Source organism: Myotis nattereri (genome assembly GCF_964212035.1).
Source record: "Myotis nattereri genome assembly, chromosome: 9".
In the NCBI taxonomy this organism is placed as follows: domain Eukaryota; kingdom Metazoa; phylum Chordata; class Mammalia; order Chiroptera; family Vespertilionidae; genus Myotis; species Myotis nattereri.
Window position 1 is genome coordinate 25643228 of NC_138084.1, and position 21404 is coordinate 25664631.

At 39.9% G+C, this 21404-nt stretch overlaps 1 protein-coding gene across 2 annotated transcripts in view; it reads right to left on the reverse strand.

Annotated features, from left to right (window-relative positions):
* Positions 1-17893: 17893 nt before the first annotated feature.
* The window catches only part of LUZP2 (leucine zipper protein 2), a 308052-nt gene continuing 304541 nt past the window's right edge, over positions 17894-21404 (reverse strand). For both annotated transcript variants that reach the window (XM_081098525.1, XM_081098524.1), the window contains one exon: positions 17894-20079. In XM_081098525.1, the coding sequence (XP_080954651.1) occupies positions 19975-20079 (105 nt within the window). In that variant the 3' untranslated portion in view covers positions 17894-19974. The remainder of the gene's footprint in view (positions 20080-21404) is intronic.

A 21404-nucleotide genomic window follows, 5' to 3' on the forward strand; every position in this document is an offset into this window, starting at 1 on the left:
TTAAGTGATTTGTATAAAAATGAGGTTTAAAATTAAAGGTGACCAATGTTAACTAGGGAATTTTTGATTCTTGCAAATGAGAGAGGGCCTAAGGTTGAAAGAGGTAAAATATTTTTATTCATAAAGGATAACAGTGAGGTTATCTTTCAGTACTGACCTTCTTAATACTTTTGTACTTAAAGTATCATGTACTATTAGGGCAGATGTATTCATAAATTTCAGTTGCTATTCTCTGCCTTAACTGTCCAAAATATTTTAATCTGTCAATCAATATCAAACATATTTTAAGCATCTGAGTGCACATTTCTAGGAGTCCTGTAGGGGATCATAAATGACAAAAGCAGTTGCTACATAGTTTTATTTGTAAGCTGAAATGTACAGTACATTGCTGAATGTACCTGAAAGAATGAATAAAGAGTAGATGGATAAATTAATGTGATATGTCTATTATGTTCTGGTATTTTGAATAATTAGCAAATTTTGACTATAGTACATGCTGGTGTTTGAAATTAGTTAATAAAAAATGAACAGAATAGCTTGCAATAAAAATTTTAAAAAAATTAAAAAGAGATAATAATACTAGGACTAGAGCATTCTGCAATCTTTCGACATTAGACCATCAATACATAAATATCTTCATGATATGGGACTCATCTAGCTACTTATGTAAGGAAACAGAGTTTCCAACCATGGATGCATGTGAAACCCTACATGCATCAGAACTCATCAGTAAAACTTTTAAAGAATTGGAATAATACCTGCCTTAAGAGACATTGTGGTATTGAAAGATATTGTAAATGTGTTGGTATTCTCTATTGTATCGCGGTTATACATCCTTCTCATGTATCACCATGAAAAGTGTGGCTTTTGTTATATCTCCCTAATGCTATATATTTAAAGCACTCACCTGATTTCATACCCTTTCTATGGATCCTGAGAAATAGGTATCACACCAAGATTGTACAACATGCCAACACTACTGAAGAGAAAGCCTTGTGAACTGTTAGTCTCGACTCTCCCACCAGAGGCTAAAATGGCATTTGACTAATGTTCATTTTACCTAGTTAACAACATTACAGTGTGGTCACTCCCGAGTATATCACACAGGGCACGGTCCGACCCCACCTCCATGTCATGTAGGATGTACTCGATCCTGGTTCACAGGCTAAGCTGCACTTTTTGTCTTTCCTATTTTATACTGACTTCTTCGTGCAGAACAAAGCCAACGCTACCAAAATTCACATTATGTATATTGCTAAGCATAATATCTAGGTTTACTCAAGCCAACTATCCCAGATTATAGGCCATAATCATTCCTAAGAAATATAACCTAATACTTATAGCTCTTTGATGAGCAACCAAATGACTAAAAAAATCCTTCACAGCTCTCAAACCCGCAGTTTCTGTGACAACTCAGCAATCACTCAAAGTCTGAAGATGAAGTGGTCTTGTCCTTCATGCATAAGTTAGCTTTGGAGATAATAGCATTTCTTGTAGAAATGAACCACTTACACGTAAGGCTAGGGAACCCTCTCAAGCACATCTCAGAAAAAAATCTGCACAATTTTTGAGAATGAGGAATATTTTCCCACAGTTGCACAACTTTTGGAGCCACCGTTCTTACCACTTCAAAACGAGTAACTGTAAGAATCAAATGAGACCTCTGCAGAATAGCAGATAAGAAGTGTAATTCGCATAAAGGAAAGGACCAACAAGTGTATAACAGACAAGCCAGGGAACTATGTTAAGGCTACTGCAATAAGGCGAGGCCCCTCTATCTGAAGCTCGGGGCGCCTGCTGAGGGGGTTTTGCTTTCTACTTTAATAGGAAGGAGTCCATGGGTGGTTACGAATGCAGTGACTCATAAGGGAAACCTTAGTCTCGGTAAAGTGGACAGACAGTGGTTGTCACTGCAGCTGGTTACAGGGCGCCGATCAGTTCAGCTGATCTTTCAGGAGAAAAAGAGCCGAGATGTGGAGGGTCTGTGTGTGGTCTGACCAAAAGAATCGGCCAAAAGGTGAGACACCTGCGTCTTACCTGGTCGCAGGTAAACGGTGCAGCCACGGCCGGATACTATGGAAGCCACGGGACAGTGTGGGCAACTACGGCTGGAGGAGGTCATCAAAGGACACGGGCGCTGATGGACCACGGGCTGGACCTGGGCAACTGGCGGCTCTGCACGCCCTCCTCTGTCCTGGGAAGGCTGCTTGGCTCGCCTTTCCTGCGCTGGAGGCGCCGAGCTTCTAAATAAGCTTCTGTGAAGCCTTTAAAGTCCTGGCGGGCAGGAGCGGAGACCTACCCCACTTCGGCGCTCACACAAGCCTCCGGGTAAGGTCCCTGTTCATCCAACCGCCACCTACCAACCTGGAGCGCAGCCTCTCTCCGCAGCCGCTCCCCGCCCTACAAAGTGTGCAGGACTTGGAGCACGTGCGTGGAGGGCCTGGGTGGAGTGCGTGGGTAGAGTGCGTGCGTGGAGTGCGTGCGTGGAGTGCGTGCATGAGTGTGTGGGTGGGGTGCGTGCGTGGGGTGCGTGCGTGGAGTGCGTGCGCTTGCGGGGCAGTGGTTGCGGCGGGTTTCATATTCCCCGGGGGAAACTGCCAGGGCCTGAACCCATAGGCCTCATTGCTCAGGCATTTAGGAAAGGCTGCCTCTCCATTGTGAGCTGTCTCCCAGAACACAAGCTGGCGGGAGCTTTCATAGTGATCCTGGTTTTCCAGGACCCTGGGGTCTTGGGTAAAATTAAATACTGTCAGGTCCACAGCATCCTCAACTCGTTTGTATGTGAGAGATGGGGAATAAATGAATTCCTGTCGTGGGGTGTTCTGATTGCACTGAGCCTAGTGCATAGAAATCATTTAGTATGATTTATTTATCTCTATCATGGTGCATTATATCATAACTTTAGGGCATTCGCTCCCGAATTAGGCTCTCCTCTTTCTTCTGCTCACTGACCCATAGAACAAACTCTGTCCACTTTGCTGGTGTGGACAGAGCAGTGTCCCTCTCAGGCATCCGCTCCTGGCGCTTCCAGGGCACCTTACCTCCTCGATATGCCACTGACAGTTGCCCATAATCCTTGTTACTCTGGGTACCCAAAGCACTGGGGTTGGTGGCAATATCCTCCGCAGGACTTCCTTCCAGTTAGCAGTGATCTTGTAATGTATCTACACTATTTATTTCTCTGGATGATTCCGCCAATGTATTAAGAACTACATGTGCTATAAGACAACTTAACTGCCTAGAGTCTTGGCAATAAGTAAATGCAGCTCACACTATAGATGTAAATCGTTGTCATGATTCTGGTTAAATGCACCTTATTTGTCTTAAGTTGTTTAATCCAACAATGGCAGTGATTACACCATTAGGTGGCTCTTTAGTAGCCTCCCAAAAGCAGGCTGAAATTACTCTGCAGAAGAAATTTCTCTTAATGTCTTTTTATTCTAAATAATACTCATTTTTACAAATTCCATTTAAAAATGGATAATATAATGTCTCACACTTGCCATTTTCTCACTTGCAATAAAAAAATGAGTTCTATAAAAATTATTTCCGCCAAAACCGGTTTGGCTCAGTGGATAGAGCGTCGGCCTGCGGACTGAAAGGTCCCAGGTTCGATTCCGGTCAAGGGCATGTACCTGGGTTGCGGGCACATCCCCAGTGGGGGATGTGCAGGAGGCGGCTGATCCATGTTTCTCTCTCATCGATGTTTCTGACTCTCTATCTCTCTCCCTTCCTCTCTGTAAAAAATCAATGGAATATATTTAAAAAAAAAATTATTTCCCAAAAGGTGACTGTAATTTACATCAAAGTAATTTTTAAATAGTTTTTAAAATACAGTTTTGAGTCATTTTCTGTCTCTTCATTGGCTCACACCTAGAATGACATTTATAATATCTTCCACTCAGGTCTGATTTTTTAATGATGAATTCATTTTTAAAAACTATAAAAATTTTGATGTTCTGTATTTCTTCTTTGGTGATATTATGGTTTTGATTTATTCAGTTATTTTTTTTAACTTTTTCTTTTCTGTTAGTTTTTGTTTCATGCATTTGGAGCTCTGATGTTAAGTGCTTATAATTATTACATTAAACTTCCCATTTTGACCTTGGTAGTTGAGGACCCTGAATCTCAGAAGGGTTCTATGCTTGGTTTAATGCTCTCCTGTCACTGTCATAAATCATTAATACTTTTTGAAGAATGAGTCCACATTTTCATTTTACATTGGGCACGTAACTCATTCTTCACTCTGCATGCAATGTAATTGGTCTTATGGAAAAGAACAGATGTAAAGAGATAGAGAGGAACCAGAACTCAAAGAACCTTTACACTGGAGTTTATTTTAAGTTGGCCAGACATTGCAGTGCATTAATCAAGGGAGTGTTGTGGTCTGGTTTGTAGATAGGCACAGTGGTTAAGAATGTCAATGCTTAAGTCAGACTGCTTGAATTCCAGTCTGCTACCTAACAGGTATGTAATATTGGATGATTTATTTAAATCCTCTGTGCTTCCGTTCTCTCGAGGAAAAAAAATGGGAAATTTATATAACTTATATCACTTGTTGGTGAAGATTGGGTTAAAATATGTGATGTGGTTAGACTAATTACCGGAACATTGTAAGAACTATAGTGATGCTATTCTGACTAGTAGCACCAATTAAATTTTCATATGGTTTTGTGAGTATGTTGGCAGGCAATTTGCTGAAGAGCAGTGTGAGAAGTAGTGAGTGGCAGGGGATGCGGTCAAATGTGAAATAGCCAGAGGCCAAGTCTTGTAGGGCTTTGAGTTACTTGGTGAGAACTTCAGATTTTAACTTAATGAAAAAGTTAATTTGCATTTTATTTCTTTAGTTCCCTTTTTTTTTTAAGCTTTAGACTAGTTTCTTTACTCAAAGGCCACTCAGAAAATAATAAAAGTAAATTTTGTAAATCTTGCTGCTTCTTGAGGGAGACAAAATAGCAACTTCGCTGAATGCAAGGCCAGCTGTACTTCCGGGTGTTCTTTGAAGGAAGGAAAAAGCCTGAGGCCAACACTATAATATATTCAAGAAATGGTCCAAGTTCAGGTTTCTCACCAGCAATCTTGTTGAAAATTGTCATATTATAATCCTTTCCATAATCATCAATAATGACCAATTTGTTACTTCACAGTCACTTTTCTGATATGGTGGAGGCAAACTTTTAGTTCCTATAATTTATTTATCGCTCTAATCTCCTCTTTCTTTGTAGGGAGCTGATATAGGGTTAAGCCTCGGACTGACCTGTGGGCAAAGTCACAAACAATTCCCAGCTTAGAGGGCACAGTCCTCTTAGCATAATTAGGCTTGACCTTGTAACACTCCCTAGATCTTATCATGGTATGCTAATAGGCTGAGGAAGTGCAGGAAGTATAACCATGATGTAAACAAGTGAAACTCACAAGAACAAAAACAAGTAAAACTCACAAGAACAGTGTAAACAAGTGAAACTCACAAGAACAGTGTAACTTTGGAAACCACTACCTTGTTTACCTCTCCCTATAAAATAAAGGCTCAGCTTGCCTTGGGATCTCTCTCTCTGTGGCCTCAGCCAGGCACAGGGAAGATCCACGGAGACTAAGGAAAGCTAGAGAGTTTTGAACGCTGTCTCCGTGTAAAACATTCTTCGCCGACTCCGTCCACACCTTTGGGAACCCCTGGACCCGCTGGGGCTGGCCCCCAGCATTTCTTGATTATGGTTGCAATTTTTGTTCCTCCATTGTAAGACATCTGCAGGTTTCTGCAGTATTTAAAATCCATTGCCAAATACAAACAACAATCCTTCTTATCTTGAGAAAGAAATAAACTCACAGTGCAAAACAGTTTACAATTACATAAAAATAATGAAACCAGGAGCTTCCAAAAGGGCTGTTGCTATGGATCCCATTGCAGATACCTCACATGGCGGTCAATTAGGAAATTGCTGTTAGTATAATTATTAGTACTTTTGGTCATTCGTGACCATATTCAATATTTTAATACATTTTAAGCAGAAAGGTGAAAGAAAGCCATGGTCTTGCCAACGTGGTGACATTGTCTTGCATGCTCATTGTGTAAGAAGTAGAATAGAAATGGGGACACAGCAACTTTACTTCACTACCTGTTCAAAAGCTTCAGTACTATTTGGAAGCCAAGGGACACCTTTTCTGTTATGAAAAACTTTCAAATGTACTGTAAGGAAAAACCTTAGAACAGGACAAATTTGCATAACTAGGTAGATCTCATATAACAAGAAAATAGAATAGCTCTGGGATATGTAGAATAATTATATAGGTGGCATGTCATACAAACTACCATGGTTTAAAGATAAGTTTGCACAGGTTTATCTTGAGTGCAAATAAAAATGCAGAATAAAGCATAGGAGTATCTACACTAATAAAAGAGAAACGTGGTAATTGGCGTACGACCGCTACCCTTCCCATTGGCTAATCAGTGAGATATGCAAATTAACTGTCAGTCAAGATGGCAGCCGGCAGCCAGGCAGCTGAGAACAGGAGGCTTGGTTGCCCCAGCGATGGAGGAAGCCAAGGTTCCCCATCTGCAGCTGCGGGGCTCTGAGCTCCTGAAGCAACAACTCCAAAAGACACAATGTTTCAATTATAGAAGCTAAAAGATGGCGGTTAATTTGCATACTCAGGCTCCAAGCAGAGCGAAGCCAAACAGCCCTGAAGCGGCAGGGCAGAGAGTCCTCAGGGACCCGGGATCAGCGGAGCCGACAGGCCTCCCGGCCCTTGGATCAGTGGAGCCGAGAGGCCTCAGGACCCTGGGGTCAGCGGAGCCGAGAGGCCACCTGGCCCCCGGATCAGTGGAGCTGAGAGGCGACCCAGCCCCGTGATCAGCGGAGCTGCGAGGCCTCCCGGCCCTGGGATCAGCGGAGCTGCGAGGCCTCCCGGCCCGGGATCAGCGGAGCCGAGAGGCCTCAGGACCCCCGGATCAGCGGAGCCGAGAGGCGTCCTGGCCCAGGATCAGCGGAGCAGCGAGGCCTCCCAGCACCGGGATCAGTGTGACAGGGGGCAGTGACCAAACCCCTGATTGCCCTGCGGGCTCTGGGGGTGACAGGGTGCGGAGCCCCAACCTTCTGATCGGCCCTGCTCTGTGTGTGACAGGGGGAAGCTCCCCAACCCCTTGATGGGCCCTGCTCTGTGTGTGACAGGGTACGGTGCCCCAACCCCCCAATCGGCCCTACCCTGAGCATGACTGAGGGTGGCATCGCAACCTCCCAATCTCCCTGCTCTGTGCATGACAGGGGGCGGCGCCCCAACTCCCCAATCGGCCCTGCTCTGAGCCCGACCAGGGGCTGCACCTAGGGATTGTGCCTGCCCTCTGCCACCCGGGAGCAGGCCTAAGCCAGCAGGTCGTTATCTCCCGATGGGTCCCAGACTGCGAGAGTGCACAGGCCGGGCTGAGGGACATCCTCTCCCCACCCCGAGTGCACAAATTTTTGTGCACCGGGCCTCTAGTATTTAATAATGTTGCAATACTACTTACGGTGCCAATTGTGGTGCTGGGAATATGAAGGGGAACACTCTATAAAGTATATAATTGTCTAATCATTAAACTGTGCATCTAAAACTAATACAAAAGCCCGGCCAGTGTGGCTCAGTGATTGAGTGTCAACCTATGAACCAGGAGGCCATGGTTTAATTCCCAATCAGAGCACATACCCAGGTTGTGGGCTCAATCTCCAGTGTGGGGTGTGTAGGAGGCAGCCGATCAGTGATTCTCTGTCATCATTGATGTTTCCATCTCTCTCCCTCGCCCTTCCTCGCTGAAATCAATAAAAAATATTTTAAAAAACTAATACAAAATAAAGTTAAAAGAAATAATTGCAGAATCCTCAGATCCAGCACAAGAAAATCTGTTTCAGTAATTCTAAAATTTGGCCGAGGAATCTGTTCTTGTAATACTAAAGTGAGATTAGATACAAAAGGTACATTAAGTGCTCAATACATATGGCAATATTGACATCCAAATTTGGATCCTAATTCTGGTTTCATGGTCCATGGGAAAGTCATCTAAAGTTTTCAGTGATCACATTTATAATCTTACTAGAGGCCTGGTGCACAAATTCGTGCATGGGTGGGGTCTGGCCGGCCTGCCCCTTTTGGGCCAATCTGGCTGGGCAGGCCAGGGGGAGGGGCCACGGGTGGTTGGCCAGCTGGCCCCACCCCCTGGTCGAACTCCCAGTCCAGGGGACAATTTGCATATTAGCCTTTTATTATATAGGATAAGTTGATCTTTATGAAAAGTAACTTTTTTGCTTAATCACCTATGCTTGTTTCAAATTCTTTCATCATTCTATTTAAGGAAAGCTATGCCTATTCTTTTTCTATATCAGATTTAGAGCCAAACTGTTTAAGTTTATTTTTAGTAAGTAGTTCTATTGGAGATTTTAAGGAGAATAAATGTCAGTGCTCCGAGCTCCAGATAATACAAATGAGTAAACCACTCCTCTGCTCTTTTAAGTGACTTACCCAATGCTAGTAGGCTGATTTTCTTACAAGTGGCAGAGCTATCACCTGGCCTAAGGATTTTACTTTTTCCACTTTCATAGTGAGTCTTACCTCACTGCAATGACAGGGAAGCATAGAAGCCATTTGAGAAAGCGTATATTTTACATGCATTTATTCAACCAATATCCACTGGGCACCTTCTGTCTCAGACTCTGGGGATAAGGCAATGAAGAAAAGTGAAAAAGCCCTGCTCTCTGGGAGATTACATTTCAGAAGTAGCAGGATGACGAAACAAACATCCAAATACATAGGTGGTACAAAGTCATAGAAGGATGCATTTTACATTGAGAAGACAAGCAAATTTAGGGGCAATACAGTGATGACAGATAGAGGTACCATTTTAGAGAGAAGCATTAAGGATAATCCTTCTTATACCATAAACTGAGTAGAGAATAAGCTAAATAAATATTTAGAGAAAAAAAAAACATCCCAGTCTGAGACCAGCAGGTATGGTACTAAACACGGAGACGGGAGCTTCTAGGCAAGTTCAAGGCACTGCAAAGAGATGCATGTAAAAGGAACATGGGAGCCACTGGGAGAGCGATGGGAAATGAGACCAAGAGAAGGGGCCCAACACTATGGTGTCTACTAGACCACAATTAAGATAATGATTTTTAAAATATAATTGTAGTGATAGTGGAGACCACTGGATGGTTTTAAGGAGAGAAATGTCAGAATATAACATTTCTTTTTTTTTTTAATAATCAGTATGTGAGGTGAATAGATTGTAGGGGACAAAGCTGATACTAAATGGCAGTTTAGAAAACTGGTAGATATACTCTGGTTTCTCTTCAGATTGTATAAATCTTTCGCCTTTTAGAAAACTGGTAGAGCATTTCAAAAAAATATATATATATACTAGAGGCCCGGTGCACAAAAATTTGTGCACTTGGTGGTGGTGGGGTCCCTCAGCCCAGCCTGTGCCCTCTCACAGTCTGGGAACCCTCCAGAGATAACGACCTGCTGGCTTAGGCCTGCTCCCGGGTGGTAGAGGGCAGGACCAATCCCTAGGTGCAGCCCCTGGTCGGGCTCAGAGCAGGGCCGATTGGGGAGTTGGGGCACCGCCCCCTGTCATGCACAGAGCAGGGTGGATTGGGAGGTTGCGATGCCACCCTCAGTCACGCTCAGGGTAGGGCCGATTGGGGGGTTGGGGCACTGCCCCCTGTCACACTCAAGGCAGAGTTGATGGGGAGGTTGTGGCGCCACCCCTTGTCACACACAGAGCAGGGCCAATCAGGGGGTTGGGGAGCTCCCTCCTGTCACACACAGAGCAGGCCCATCAGGGGGTTGAGGAGCTCCCCCCTGTCACTCACAGAGTAGGGCCGATAGGGGAGTTGGCACACTGCCCCCTGTCATACACAGAGCAGGGTGGATCAGGGGGTTGGGGCGCCACCCTCTATCACCCACAGAGCAGGGCCAATCGGGGGTTGGGGCGCCACCACTGTCACACTCAGGGCAGGGCCGATGGGGAGGTTATGGCTCTACCCCATCACCCACAGAGCAGGGCCCGTGGGGGGGGGGGCGCCACCCTCTATCACCCACAGAGCAGGGCCGATCAGGGGGTTGGGGTGCCTTCCCCTGTCATGAACAGAGCAGGGCGGATAGGAAGGTTGTGGCCCCACCCCCTGTCACACAGAGCTGCAGGGCGATCAGGGGGTTTGGGTGCTGCCCCATGTCACGCTGATCCCAGTGCTGGGAGGCATATTATCCTTTTACTATATAGAATAGAGGCCTGGTGCACGGGTTGGGGCCAGCTGGTTTGCCCTGAAGGGTGTCCTGGATCAGGGTGGGGGTCCCCACTGGGCTGCCTGGCCAGCCTGGATGAGGGGATGATGGCTGTTTGCAGCTGGTCACACACCCTTCAGGGTGGGGGTCCCCACTGGGGTGCCTGGCCAGTCTGGGTGAGGGGCTGAGGGCTGTTTTCAGGCTGGGACTGAAGCTCCCAACTGCTCCTTTTTTTCTTTTTTCTTTTTTTATTCTGGGCCAGCTTTAGCTCTGAGGCTCCAGCTCTTAGGCCTCCGCTCCTGAAAGCAGGTATCTGGTTTGTTTCGGTTCTCGAAACTCTGTATCAACTCCAGCTCTGAGATCCCAGCCGGCTGAAAGATGGTTTCTGGAGTTTTGTTTAACGTCTGTATTTGTTACAATGTTTGAAACTGCAGGCTCAGAGGCCTGCAGCGGCAGGCAGGGAACGTTGGAGTCCTCCGTCACTGAAGCAAGCAAGCCTCATGTTAGTTTCAAGCTGCCTGGCTGCTGGCCGCTATCCTGGCTGGCAGTTAATTTGCATATTGCCCTGATTAGCCAATGGGAAGGGTAGCGGTCATGCGCCAATTACCATGTTTCTCTTTTATTAGTGTAGATATATATACCATTATGTTTACTGAGTGTGTCGGTTATAAGAATTCCAAACTTGTCAGGGCTTTTAGGTACACAGAGAACTTATCTCGTTTATTACCTCAAAAGAAATTTTAGTGCACACCAGGAAGGAGTCTTTTCAAATCCTTTCCTTTAATAAAAGGGAGGATGGCGTAGAGGGAGGGGATAAAAAAGTCCACTAGGCTTTGAAGTGGGAATGAAAAATGATTGAAAAGGAAAGTTGATGCTTTTTTCCCCCAAATGAAGATAAAAATATAGTTTCAAAAAAGCTATGAATGTGCATGGAATCATTTCTACTATAAAATCTGAAATGAGGCTTGGTTTTGATTAATGTTTTATTGGTATTTTAAAGGTTCCAGCAAACCTAGTACTCAGTCTATGCAACTTTAAAACTTAGAAAGCAAAAGAATTTGCAATGCACATGTTCTTGTTCTTTTACTATAAAAGTATTATTGGTTCATGTATATATTTTATTCATATACCTCTTAGCTTAATTTACAAAAAAACAAAACTGTCCCATATCTCCTTGGATTATAGCCTATGATGCATCTTATAGAAATTATTATGGTTGCAAGTTAGAGTAAATAAACTTCTCATTTTCCCCCAGATGTTATTAATTACCCATTAAGATAAATAATAGTAAAACAAAACAAAAAAAAAGCAATCTGGAAAATAATTCACACCAGAAGGGTAAAGGAAATAATTAAGTTCTTAGGAAAGAAATAAAGAGAATCCATTAATTAGTATTTTGACTCTCAACAGGAGAGAGAAATTAGATAATTTTAGGAGAAAAATTATTTAGCTGTTGTTTGTTTAATCAATGGAGACACACTTGATGCCACTACCCAGTGGTTTTAAAAGGATGATCATATCTCAACTCATTCATCTTAAGAAATATGAGTTCAATGTAGCACTATCTAGACAAATCCAGCCTTTTTCTTCAGATAATCAATTTTAGAGGGTTTCTTTTTTAGGCAAGACATATAATACCTCCTGCTCACCACACACACACACACACACACACACACACACACACACACACTAAACAAACACAGAGAAAAGAATATACATATGCCCAATTCCGTTTTCATGATAATTTTACTATTGGGAATTTGTGTATGTATAGATACCTTTAAAATTGAAATAATTAGTGTTTATTAAATGTTCATAGTTTTTTTTCTATTTATATAATCTCATTTAATACTTAATGGAAATAGCTATCATTGCGATCTTATTATTCCTAATTTACTGGCGAAGACACTGAAACACACAGAGGTTAGCAAAACAAAGAACTTAAGGTAAACAGTCTGACTCCAAGTCTTTGCTCACAATCAAGTTTAACTGTTTTAGTGTTATGTGTACGCTCCTAAAGGTGTGTGTATGTGTGCATGCATGTGTGTGTGTGTATATATAAGGTATCTTTTGATAAAGCTGCCCTGGAAGTTGTGTGTTTTTAGAAACAAAATCAAGACCCAAGCTTAGGAAGGCTTTTGAGAATTTCTCTAAAAATTTAGCACTACCACCGTGCCTCCCTGCTCCTTGGCCTCTGCAAGACACACAGGTCAACCTTCGAAAAGAGACTCAGTGAGTTTGCATTGTTTATTTATATCTCAGGGAATAAAAGGAAACATTGAATGGTATGATGTGTTAAAGAAAAATAATTACCTACCAGGTCACCTGGTGAAGTGGGAGCTCCTAGAAAGGGCAGTATGAGTCAACCAGACAGATCTATCTTTACATTATCAAGGAAAGTAAAAGTACACAAATCTCATGAGATCTTAAGTAAAAGCCAATTAACCTTGGCAGTTGTACCACGGAGTCGTTAGTATTTTATTCTAAAATTATAGTAATTCAATGAATTGCATTTAACCTCAATTTCAAGTAAAACACATAGAGAAAAGGCAAAGTAACAATGCATCACTTTATTTAAAGAGAGAAAGAGAGAGAGAGAAAGACAAAACCTAAGCAAAGTATTTCCTCATAAAACCATACTGGTTTTCAAAGATGTAGTAATTTTAAAGTTATCTGTGTCTGGAAACTTCCTCAGCAAATTCCTGTCACAAGAACATTATCTCATTACCATTTGAGATAAATAAAATACCTCTCATTCCTTCATCTTACGAATTCAGGTTTATTTCTCTAACAGTGTATCTGTCCTCCACTACAGAGTGGATAATTACTAGTATAATTACCTACCTCATTTTTCTCAAGTAAAAAATGCTTCGGTTACTACAAGCATAGTTGTTTAAAATTCCTTTGATTATCCATGCATACAAAGCCATGCTGAAAGGGGAGGGGGTTCCCTTTTTAGGTTATCTGGTGAATAACTCTAAATGCAACTCCCTAAACTAGGTCTAACTATTGACAAATGAACAGACATAAAGAGGAACATGAGTAAAGCCTGTGCATTTGAGGGATGGGGATGATTGTCTACATCAAATAGCTGATTGGAGATGCTAATTTGTATGTCCATTTGCACAGTCCAAATTAGCATTGTGTATTCATTGCAATTGCATTGGACAGTTATCTACTGTGCTCTTAGAATATCTGCATTAAAATAACATGAAACATGTGAATAGGAATAGAATCAGGGTAGAAAAATAAACTTTCAACCGGTATATGCATGTTTTGCTGAATTAACATCCATGAACATAGGCATGCAGGCATGCACATACATGGATAAATATATAAACATATGAGGGGGATTCATACTAAACTTATGCATCTACAAATTAAAATGTTCACAACTGCCAGAAAGCACAAAAGTGTACAGAAACTGCTAGAATAATGCCTACAATTTTTAAGGTTTTGAACATCATACAAAATATTATACATTCATTAATCTTAGTTTAGTATCCTTTTCTGAGTGAAGACATTACAAGCCAAGTTGCCTTCATACTCCACTCCCCATGTCCCATGGTATACTGTAAAGAGAACCCTGGTCTTTCTTTATAGCAGTCATGCATTTATCGTGTGCTTCCTTCATTAATGGTTGTCATTTTCTATACTGCAAGCTCCATAGACGCAGGACTCTGGCCTCTGCAGTGGAGGCAGTGTGTGAAATGCTTAAGCACACAGATTCCAGTAACTCATTTATCCCTCCTCTGCCTCTTACTAGCTGTGTGATCTTGACAATTCATTAACACTTTTCTACTTCAATATCCTCATTTATGAAATAAGGATAATTGTAATATGTCTCAAATAATCCTGAGAATATTTATAATACTTTTATTGAATTTATTGAAGTGACATTGGTTAGTAAATTTATATAGGTTTCAGGTGTACAATTCTATAATACATCATCTATATATTGTATCATGTGTTCACCATCCCAAATCAAGTCTCCTTCCATAACATTTATCCGCCCTTTACCCTCTACCTCCCCCTGCCCCACTCCTCTTTCCCTCTGGTAATCACCATACTATTGTCTGTGTCTATGAGTTTTGTTTTTCTTTGCTTAATCTCTTCACCATATCTAAAACAGTGACTGGCATTAAGTGTAATATTAGTATTCAAAATTAATACTTTTGCTTACCATTGTATCCTAATGGAAAAGTGGAATAGTTGAATGAACAAATGAACAAATCATAGCGATTATCTTATTCAGCAATATTCAAATCACTTTGAAATTGGACTTTGGACTCCCTTTCACCATTGACAGGATTGCAGAATGTGTGTGGGAAAGCACGAGACTTGGTTGGAATGTCTGTAAGGAGAATTCTCCGAAAGGTCAGGGGCCTCTGGGGGGACCTTGCTGAAGATGGCAGCCCCTACCTTGACTTTTCCAAACAAGTCTGAACCCCTGGTTATTTTACTAAAATCTCTGTTTAGTCTTTTAGACCTGACCTTGTAGAAGCATGTGCTTCCTCAAGGATACTTACCCTACTGATTATATCTAGAGGTTAATTTTAGTTCAAGCTGTTTTGACAATAAAAGTCTAAGAAGGCAATCAAACAGGACTGCTCTTTACTTGCAAAGTAAAACAGTCCCTTAACCCTCTCTTTCACAGAAATGTGTGTCAAAGCAGTCTGTTCATCCCTTGCTCAGGGTCTGCCAATCAGCCCTGGCAAATGTTTAAACACAATAGATTATATGAAAGAATAAATACTCTAGAACAGACTGACAAATGTCAGAAGGGAGTGGATTGATGGGGCTGGGTGGAAAAAGTGAAGGGATTAAGCAGTATAAATTGGTCATTGCAGAAGAGCCATAGAGATGTGGATTAGAGCATAGGAAATACAGTGGGGCCTTGACTTATGAGTATCCCGACTAACGAGTTTTTTGAGATAGCAGCTGTCTCTTGGCCGATTTTTTGCATTGAGTTGACAGAGTAATTTGAGTTAACGAGCTCCTTAACGAGCTCGGTCTCGGAACGAATTAAACTCGTAAGTCAAGGCCCCACTGTATACTCAGTAATTTTGAGATACTTAAATATGGGCCAGGTGAGTATTCTGAAGCAATCAGGGGACCACTCTGTAAAGCATGTGATTTTCTAACCACTTTACTGTATGTCTGAAACTAATACAGAATAATATTGAATGTAAACTGTAATTGAAAAATACATTTAGCCCAGCTGGCATGGCTCAGTGGTGGAGCATCAATCCCCAGTAAGGGGCGAGCAGGAAGCAGCCAATCAATGATTCTGTCTCATCATTGATGTTTCTATCTCTCTTTCTCTCTCCCTTCCTCTCTGAAATCAATAAAAACATATATTTAAAAAATACATTTAAAGAAAAGTATAGATACTATTGAAGGTGAAGGTTTGTGGAGTCCAGAGCCCTATCCTCAAGTTCATTTACTTCCACAGCGGTCCTTGAGTTATGACTGCTAAAGGATAGGGCTCAGCAGAACAGAGGAAAATCTCTCAAGAGCTCAGAAACTAATGCTAAAAGAAATTAAGTGACCTGTGCAAGTCAGAGTGAATGTCAAAGCTGGATTCCAATGAGGACACATACATTCCCTATGAATTATGTCCATTACATAGAGCTGCACTCCAAAATTCATCCAGCACTGTCATATCCACTCTGCTTAAAGTCACAGCTACAGGTCCATATATAAACCTTCCAGAGAAAAAGGCAAAGGAAAAAAGCCTACAAACAAAACAAATAACAACAAAACCCTAAAAGATAGCATTTATTTCCTCTTCCTAAAACACTGGTCTTAATAGTCCCTGTTATCCTACTAGAATATGCTTCCTTTTAGCTTCCCTTCCTTCTTCCCTTGCTGCTTTAGGTTCTGAATTAATTCATTCAGCAAATATTTGAGCACTTTCTAAGGGGCAGTTAGTTCTAAGCACTTGAGACTCATTTTCAGACAAAAAGACAAAAATCTTTGCCATCTTGGAACTCTGTTAAAAAGAAAAAACAACAACACTCTAAGTAAAATATAAGATTTCCAGGACACTGGCAAAGAGAGATTGAAGAAACTTCCAGGATGATATCTTTAAAAAGTTCTTAGATCTTGATACACAGAAGCAAGCACTATTTTTAATGTTAATATTTGTTGTTGTTTTTTTCAATTAGTTTATGTAGAAGAATATACATTGTAGTTTTGGAAATAAATCTTTATTGAGGAAAAATAGGCCATCTTTCAGTACCTTTTATCCTTCATTACTTGGACATTAACACTATGGTACATAATTCAGATGAACAAATAATTCGGGAAAGTTTAAGACTTTACACATGACAGAAAATGTTCCCTAAGTAAACAAGTATATGTTTTCATCACTCTCTAAGTCTGGCCAGCTCACCCTACTCTATGTGTTGATAATATTTCAGCCTCTGCTGCAATTAGTGCTAATTACAGTACCGAGCTATAAAAATAAAAGATTCCACTATTAAAAGTTCACAGATACTGTTTTAATCCACCTATCCACATTGTCACCTAAAACCGCGAATGTCTCTTTCACACAGAACTGTCTTAGACTTGTAATCCAGCATATTTTATGAAACAGAATTATGTCTGAAATAGCACTGCGATGCTAAATAGGTGATTAAGGAATGAAAATCAATAGTTAGCCATCTAATATATTCAGCATTCAGAGATTTAGGATCACACAGGAAGTCACATCCAGATGCGTTACTGAATCTTTTACTTTTCATCTGAAAATGTTGGCATTGGATAGACACAGTCAGCATTTATTCTGATACACTTGAGGCACTACTCCAATTCACATAGTTGGATATAAGAGAAAATACAAAATCCAAAACAAATTCATAACTTAGAATGAATATATAGAAGATTAGTACTTTAAAATAACTAGAGAGAAATAAGTTGTTGTAGTTCTGGTAACCCATATATTAAGTTAGTCCATCAGTAAGTATGTTTCTCAATAGAAATCAGTTCGTAGTCTGCAAAACATAAGAAATCTTTCACTGCTTACCATTACAGGCACATAATAGAATTCATACTATATATATTCAACATTCAGGTTAATGTTTTCTTCCATATGAGGATAGTTAGGCTAATGTTAACTCCTCAAAAAACAATCATCTATTTATAGAGCTATTACTAGTAATTAAAAGACATGATAAGAAAGGGCCCCTCTTTTATAGACAAAAGCCACACGTGTAAGTAAAGCATTTTAAACCTCTCTGATGCTATTTTAAAGTAATTAAAGGATTGAGAGAAATAAAATGCATTCATTACATTCACAGAGCATACTAATAAAGGTATTATGTACTTAACTATCAAAAGGAACTCTCAAAATATTTCTTAAAAATATTTATAAAGCTCTTCTACTACAAATTCCTTTTGTTTTGAAACAAATAATGCAATGAATATACCACAGTAAAGTCTGCAGGACATAGAATACTATCTATCATTAAAGAAAAAGTATATACATTATATTCATTCAAAGCCCACTTGATCATAACAATAATTAAGAGAAGCAACTTGATTTTTATTATTAATACTAGGATAGGAATTTATAGCATAGAAAAAAATTACAAATAAGCCGTTCAAATTTGATTATTATGCCAAATTCTCATTTTTTATCACAAATGCTATAAAATTTCAGAAAATATCAGCCTGATTTTCTTTTTATTAGTTCCAAGGATGCCTTATAACATACCGTGCTAAGGTGAAATGGGTGATTAATTTTCATAGGATCCACAGAGTGTAGGAGTGAAGTTGAGGCACAAGGTCGGGGTAGGAAAGTGGACCTAAATTAAAACTAACTTATCTACTTCCCTTTCATAAGACTTTGAAGATGGTTAGGGTTTATGGTTACAGTGGAAAAATTATAAGGAACAGGACTCGAGAAATGAGCCATATTCCTGCTCATATAATCAAATTTTTTAGAGCAAGAAGTCAACAGAAACTTTGGACTTTAATCTTCTCTCTATTATGGTCACTTACCTGTAAATTCTATGGGTCATCTATAAAATTAATTCTCTTTCTTTCTTAGAATTAGCCTATAATCTGAAAAATACTGATAAATGACACAGTTATTTTGTAAATACAACAGCCACAATGTTACTTTTACTGTTAATGATAGTTTGCCATTTCTCCAAATCACTACATTTCTTTGATTATGTCATCCTGATCAAAGGTGTGCCATTTTATACCAGAATTTAATTTCATCTACTGATTAAAGATTTCATGAAATCTGTGTATATTATTAAGTATTTCTAGCACAGCCTGTCAGGATTCAATGCCCCAATGAATGCTTGGCATATCCATTGTATAAATCCCATACTTTTATATGCTTTCTGCAAATGGGTCTACATATATTTGGCTCAGACCAACTACAATGATCATTTTATCCATTAATTTGAGTTTGTAAGTTTGATGCTATATCCATCCTATCAGTCATATAATTATTGAATTATCAATTTCTCTTTCTTGTGAACTATGTTCAAATTATTCAGGAGTGAATTTATTTGATCACTGATAGTCCTATATGGAGCTCCAACTTCAAAGATTATCACAGCTATTTTTTGTTTTAATACATTTGTTTCCAAGATATACAAATCTGGGTTCATTGGCTCCATATGGCTATTTTACTTCCACCAAATCCCCATTTTTAAATGTATATCATCTGCATCTGCTTGTACATTTGTATTTTGGAACCCCCTCTCCATCCCACATTTCAGTACACAAATTTCATATCAAAAATTATGCCAAACATTTCAAATAACTTGATTCTAACTTGGAGTCATTACAGCAGACAACCATAGGGATGTGTCTATAGAATGCCAAAAAATCTAATCAGTTGAGTCAGAAATTTAGTCCTTCATTTAGATATTTTATCTACATTATACCAAATACACTTAATGAATTCTGTTAACTGACTAAATCCCAGGCAGAACTGCCTTGATATTGGTTAGCCATGGTTCAACATAATAAGAACAGCAATAAACCTTCTCAAACAAATATTCATATTCCAATCTTGAAGAATGTGAATCCAATTAGCCAGTGGGGTCCAAATTCTTTATGATAAGATTGCAATTTGGATTCTAAGAATGCTGAGGATGGAGGACATTTTATCATCCTCCAGCAGATTTTACATATTAGATCACAGAAGTACTAGAGCAGTGATGGTGAACCTTTTGAGCTCAGGGTGTCAGCATTTTGGAAAACCCTAACATTGGTGCCGTATCACATATAGAAATTTTTTGATATTTGCAACCATAGTAAAACAAAGATTTATATTTTTGATATTTATTTTATATGTTTAAATGCCATTTAACAAAGAAAAATCAACCAAAAAATGAGTTCGCGTTATCACCTCTGACATGCTTGTCATAAGTTCGCCATCACTGTACTAGATACTCAAATGAATCATAAGAATTAACTTATATTGCATTTGAGTTCAAAAGAGACCAATTATACTGGGCAATTTACTGATGACAATGACATTTTTGACTGAAGATATCTGTTTTAATTAGGTTATTGCTTGAGGATCATAATTGGCCTGGAATCATTTGGACAATTTGAAGAATACTTGATAAAGTACACAAAATTGTGAAAAAGTTACATGACTTAAAAACTTAGTATTTCCATCAAGACTATGGTCTAAAAAGGATATGAAGACAATAGCAAATGAATGTTTTAAACACAGTTTCTTGACATCTACAGTATTTTTTCTTCTTTAGTCACCCTTCCTTCAAAGCTGGTGAATTTTTTTCCTTGGGTTTTTTCGACTTCACATTCAGTACAAGGAGGCATTTGCAATTTCTGTCAAACAGCACAAAAAGACAATTAGGAGAGTCAAATACACACACACACACACACACACACACACACACACACTAAAAAGGTAATATGCTAATTAGATTGAATGTCTTCCTGATGTCATTCCAGGTGTCCTTCCTGACTAAGCCAGGGTCAGACGGAAGCCAGCCAGGGTCCTGGGTGCCTGCGGTTGGCTGGAGGAGGGAAGCAGCCTGGGTCCTGGGTGCCAGAGGCAAGCCGGTGCCAGCAGCCAGGGGAAGGAAGGCCTACTCTTGCACAAATTTTCATTCATTGGGCCTCTAGCATATATATATATATATATATATATATATATATATATATATATATATATTAGTATGTGACAAAATTTAAAGTGTAATGGAATAGTAATTTAAATTCATATATCTCAACCAATATGTGATAGAAAACTAATGCCAAACAAAAATGAAATAAATGGAAATATGTTACTATTGCTACTTCATGAAAGCTCATAATATATTGTCTACTAATGGCAAAATATTTTAAAATATTTTGAGAAAATTTTGGCCAAACCATTCAAATCTAACCCAAAATTTGAAAAAAAAAATGTGTCAAGTGAAATGACACCTAAGAATTGTTTTAATATTTTTATTCAAATATTGAACAGTAAAGATAGAAGTTCAGAAATAAGCTCCTGAGTTTTGTTTTTTTTTTATTGTTTTTGTAGGATTATATGTACTATTTTTTTTTTACCTCCTCTTATCCACAAATCTTTTTATTTGTCCCTAAGGAATAGATACTTGTTTTTGTTCTGAGTTTATTTTTGTTTTGGTTCTTGGTTGTGGGTGAGGGGAGGGACACCTCCCTTACCCTTGTTCTTCTGAGGACCTCAGATAATAAAACTAAAAGCTCAGTGGCAGGCATAATAATCATGGAGGGGTACAGAAGCACTAGTGAAGGAATATATTTGACTTGCCTATACAACATCGCTGCTTCAGTAAGAGCAAAAGAGAAAACTCACTAAAGCAAATACATGTAAGAGAACATTATGGCCCAGTGAGTGTGGCTTAGTTGGTTGAGCATCAACCCATGCACCAGGAGGTCACTGGTTCCATTCCTAGTTAGGGTACATGCCCAGAATTCGGGCTGGATCCCTGTGGTGGGGGTGAGGAGGGGGGCATGCAGGAGACAGCCAATACCTCTTTCTCTCTCATTGTTGCTTCTCTCTCTCTCTCTCTCTCTCTCTCTCTCTCTCTCTCTCTCTCTCTCTCTCTCTCTCTCTCCCCTCCCTCTGAAATCAATAAAAACATAGTTTTGAAAAAAAGAGAACATTACGCTGTGAAAAAAGC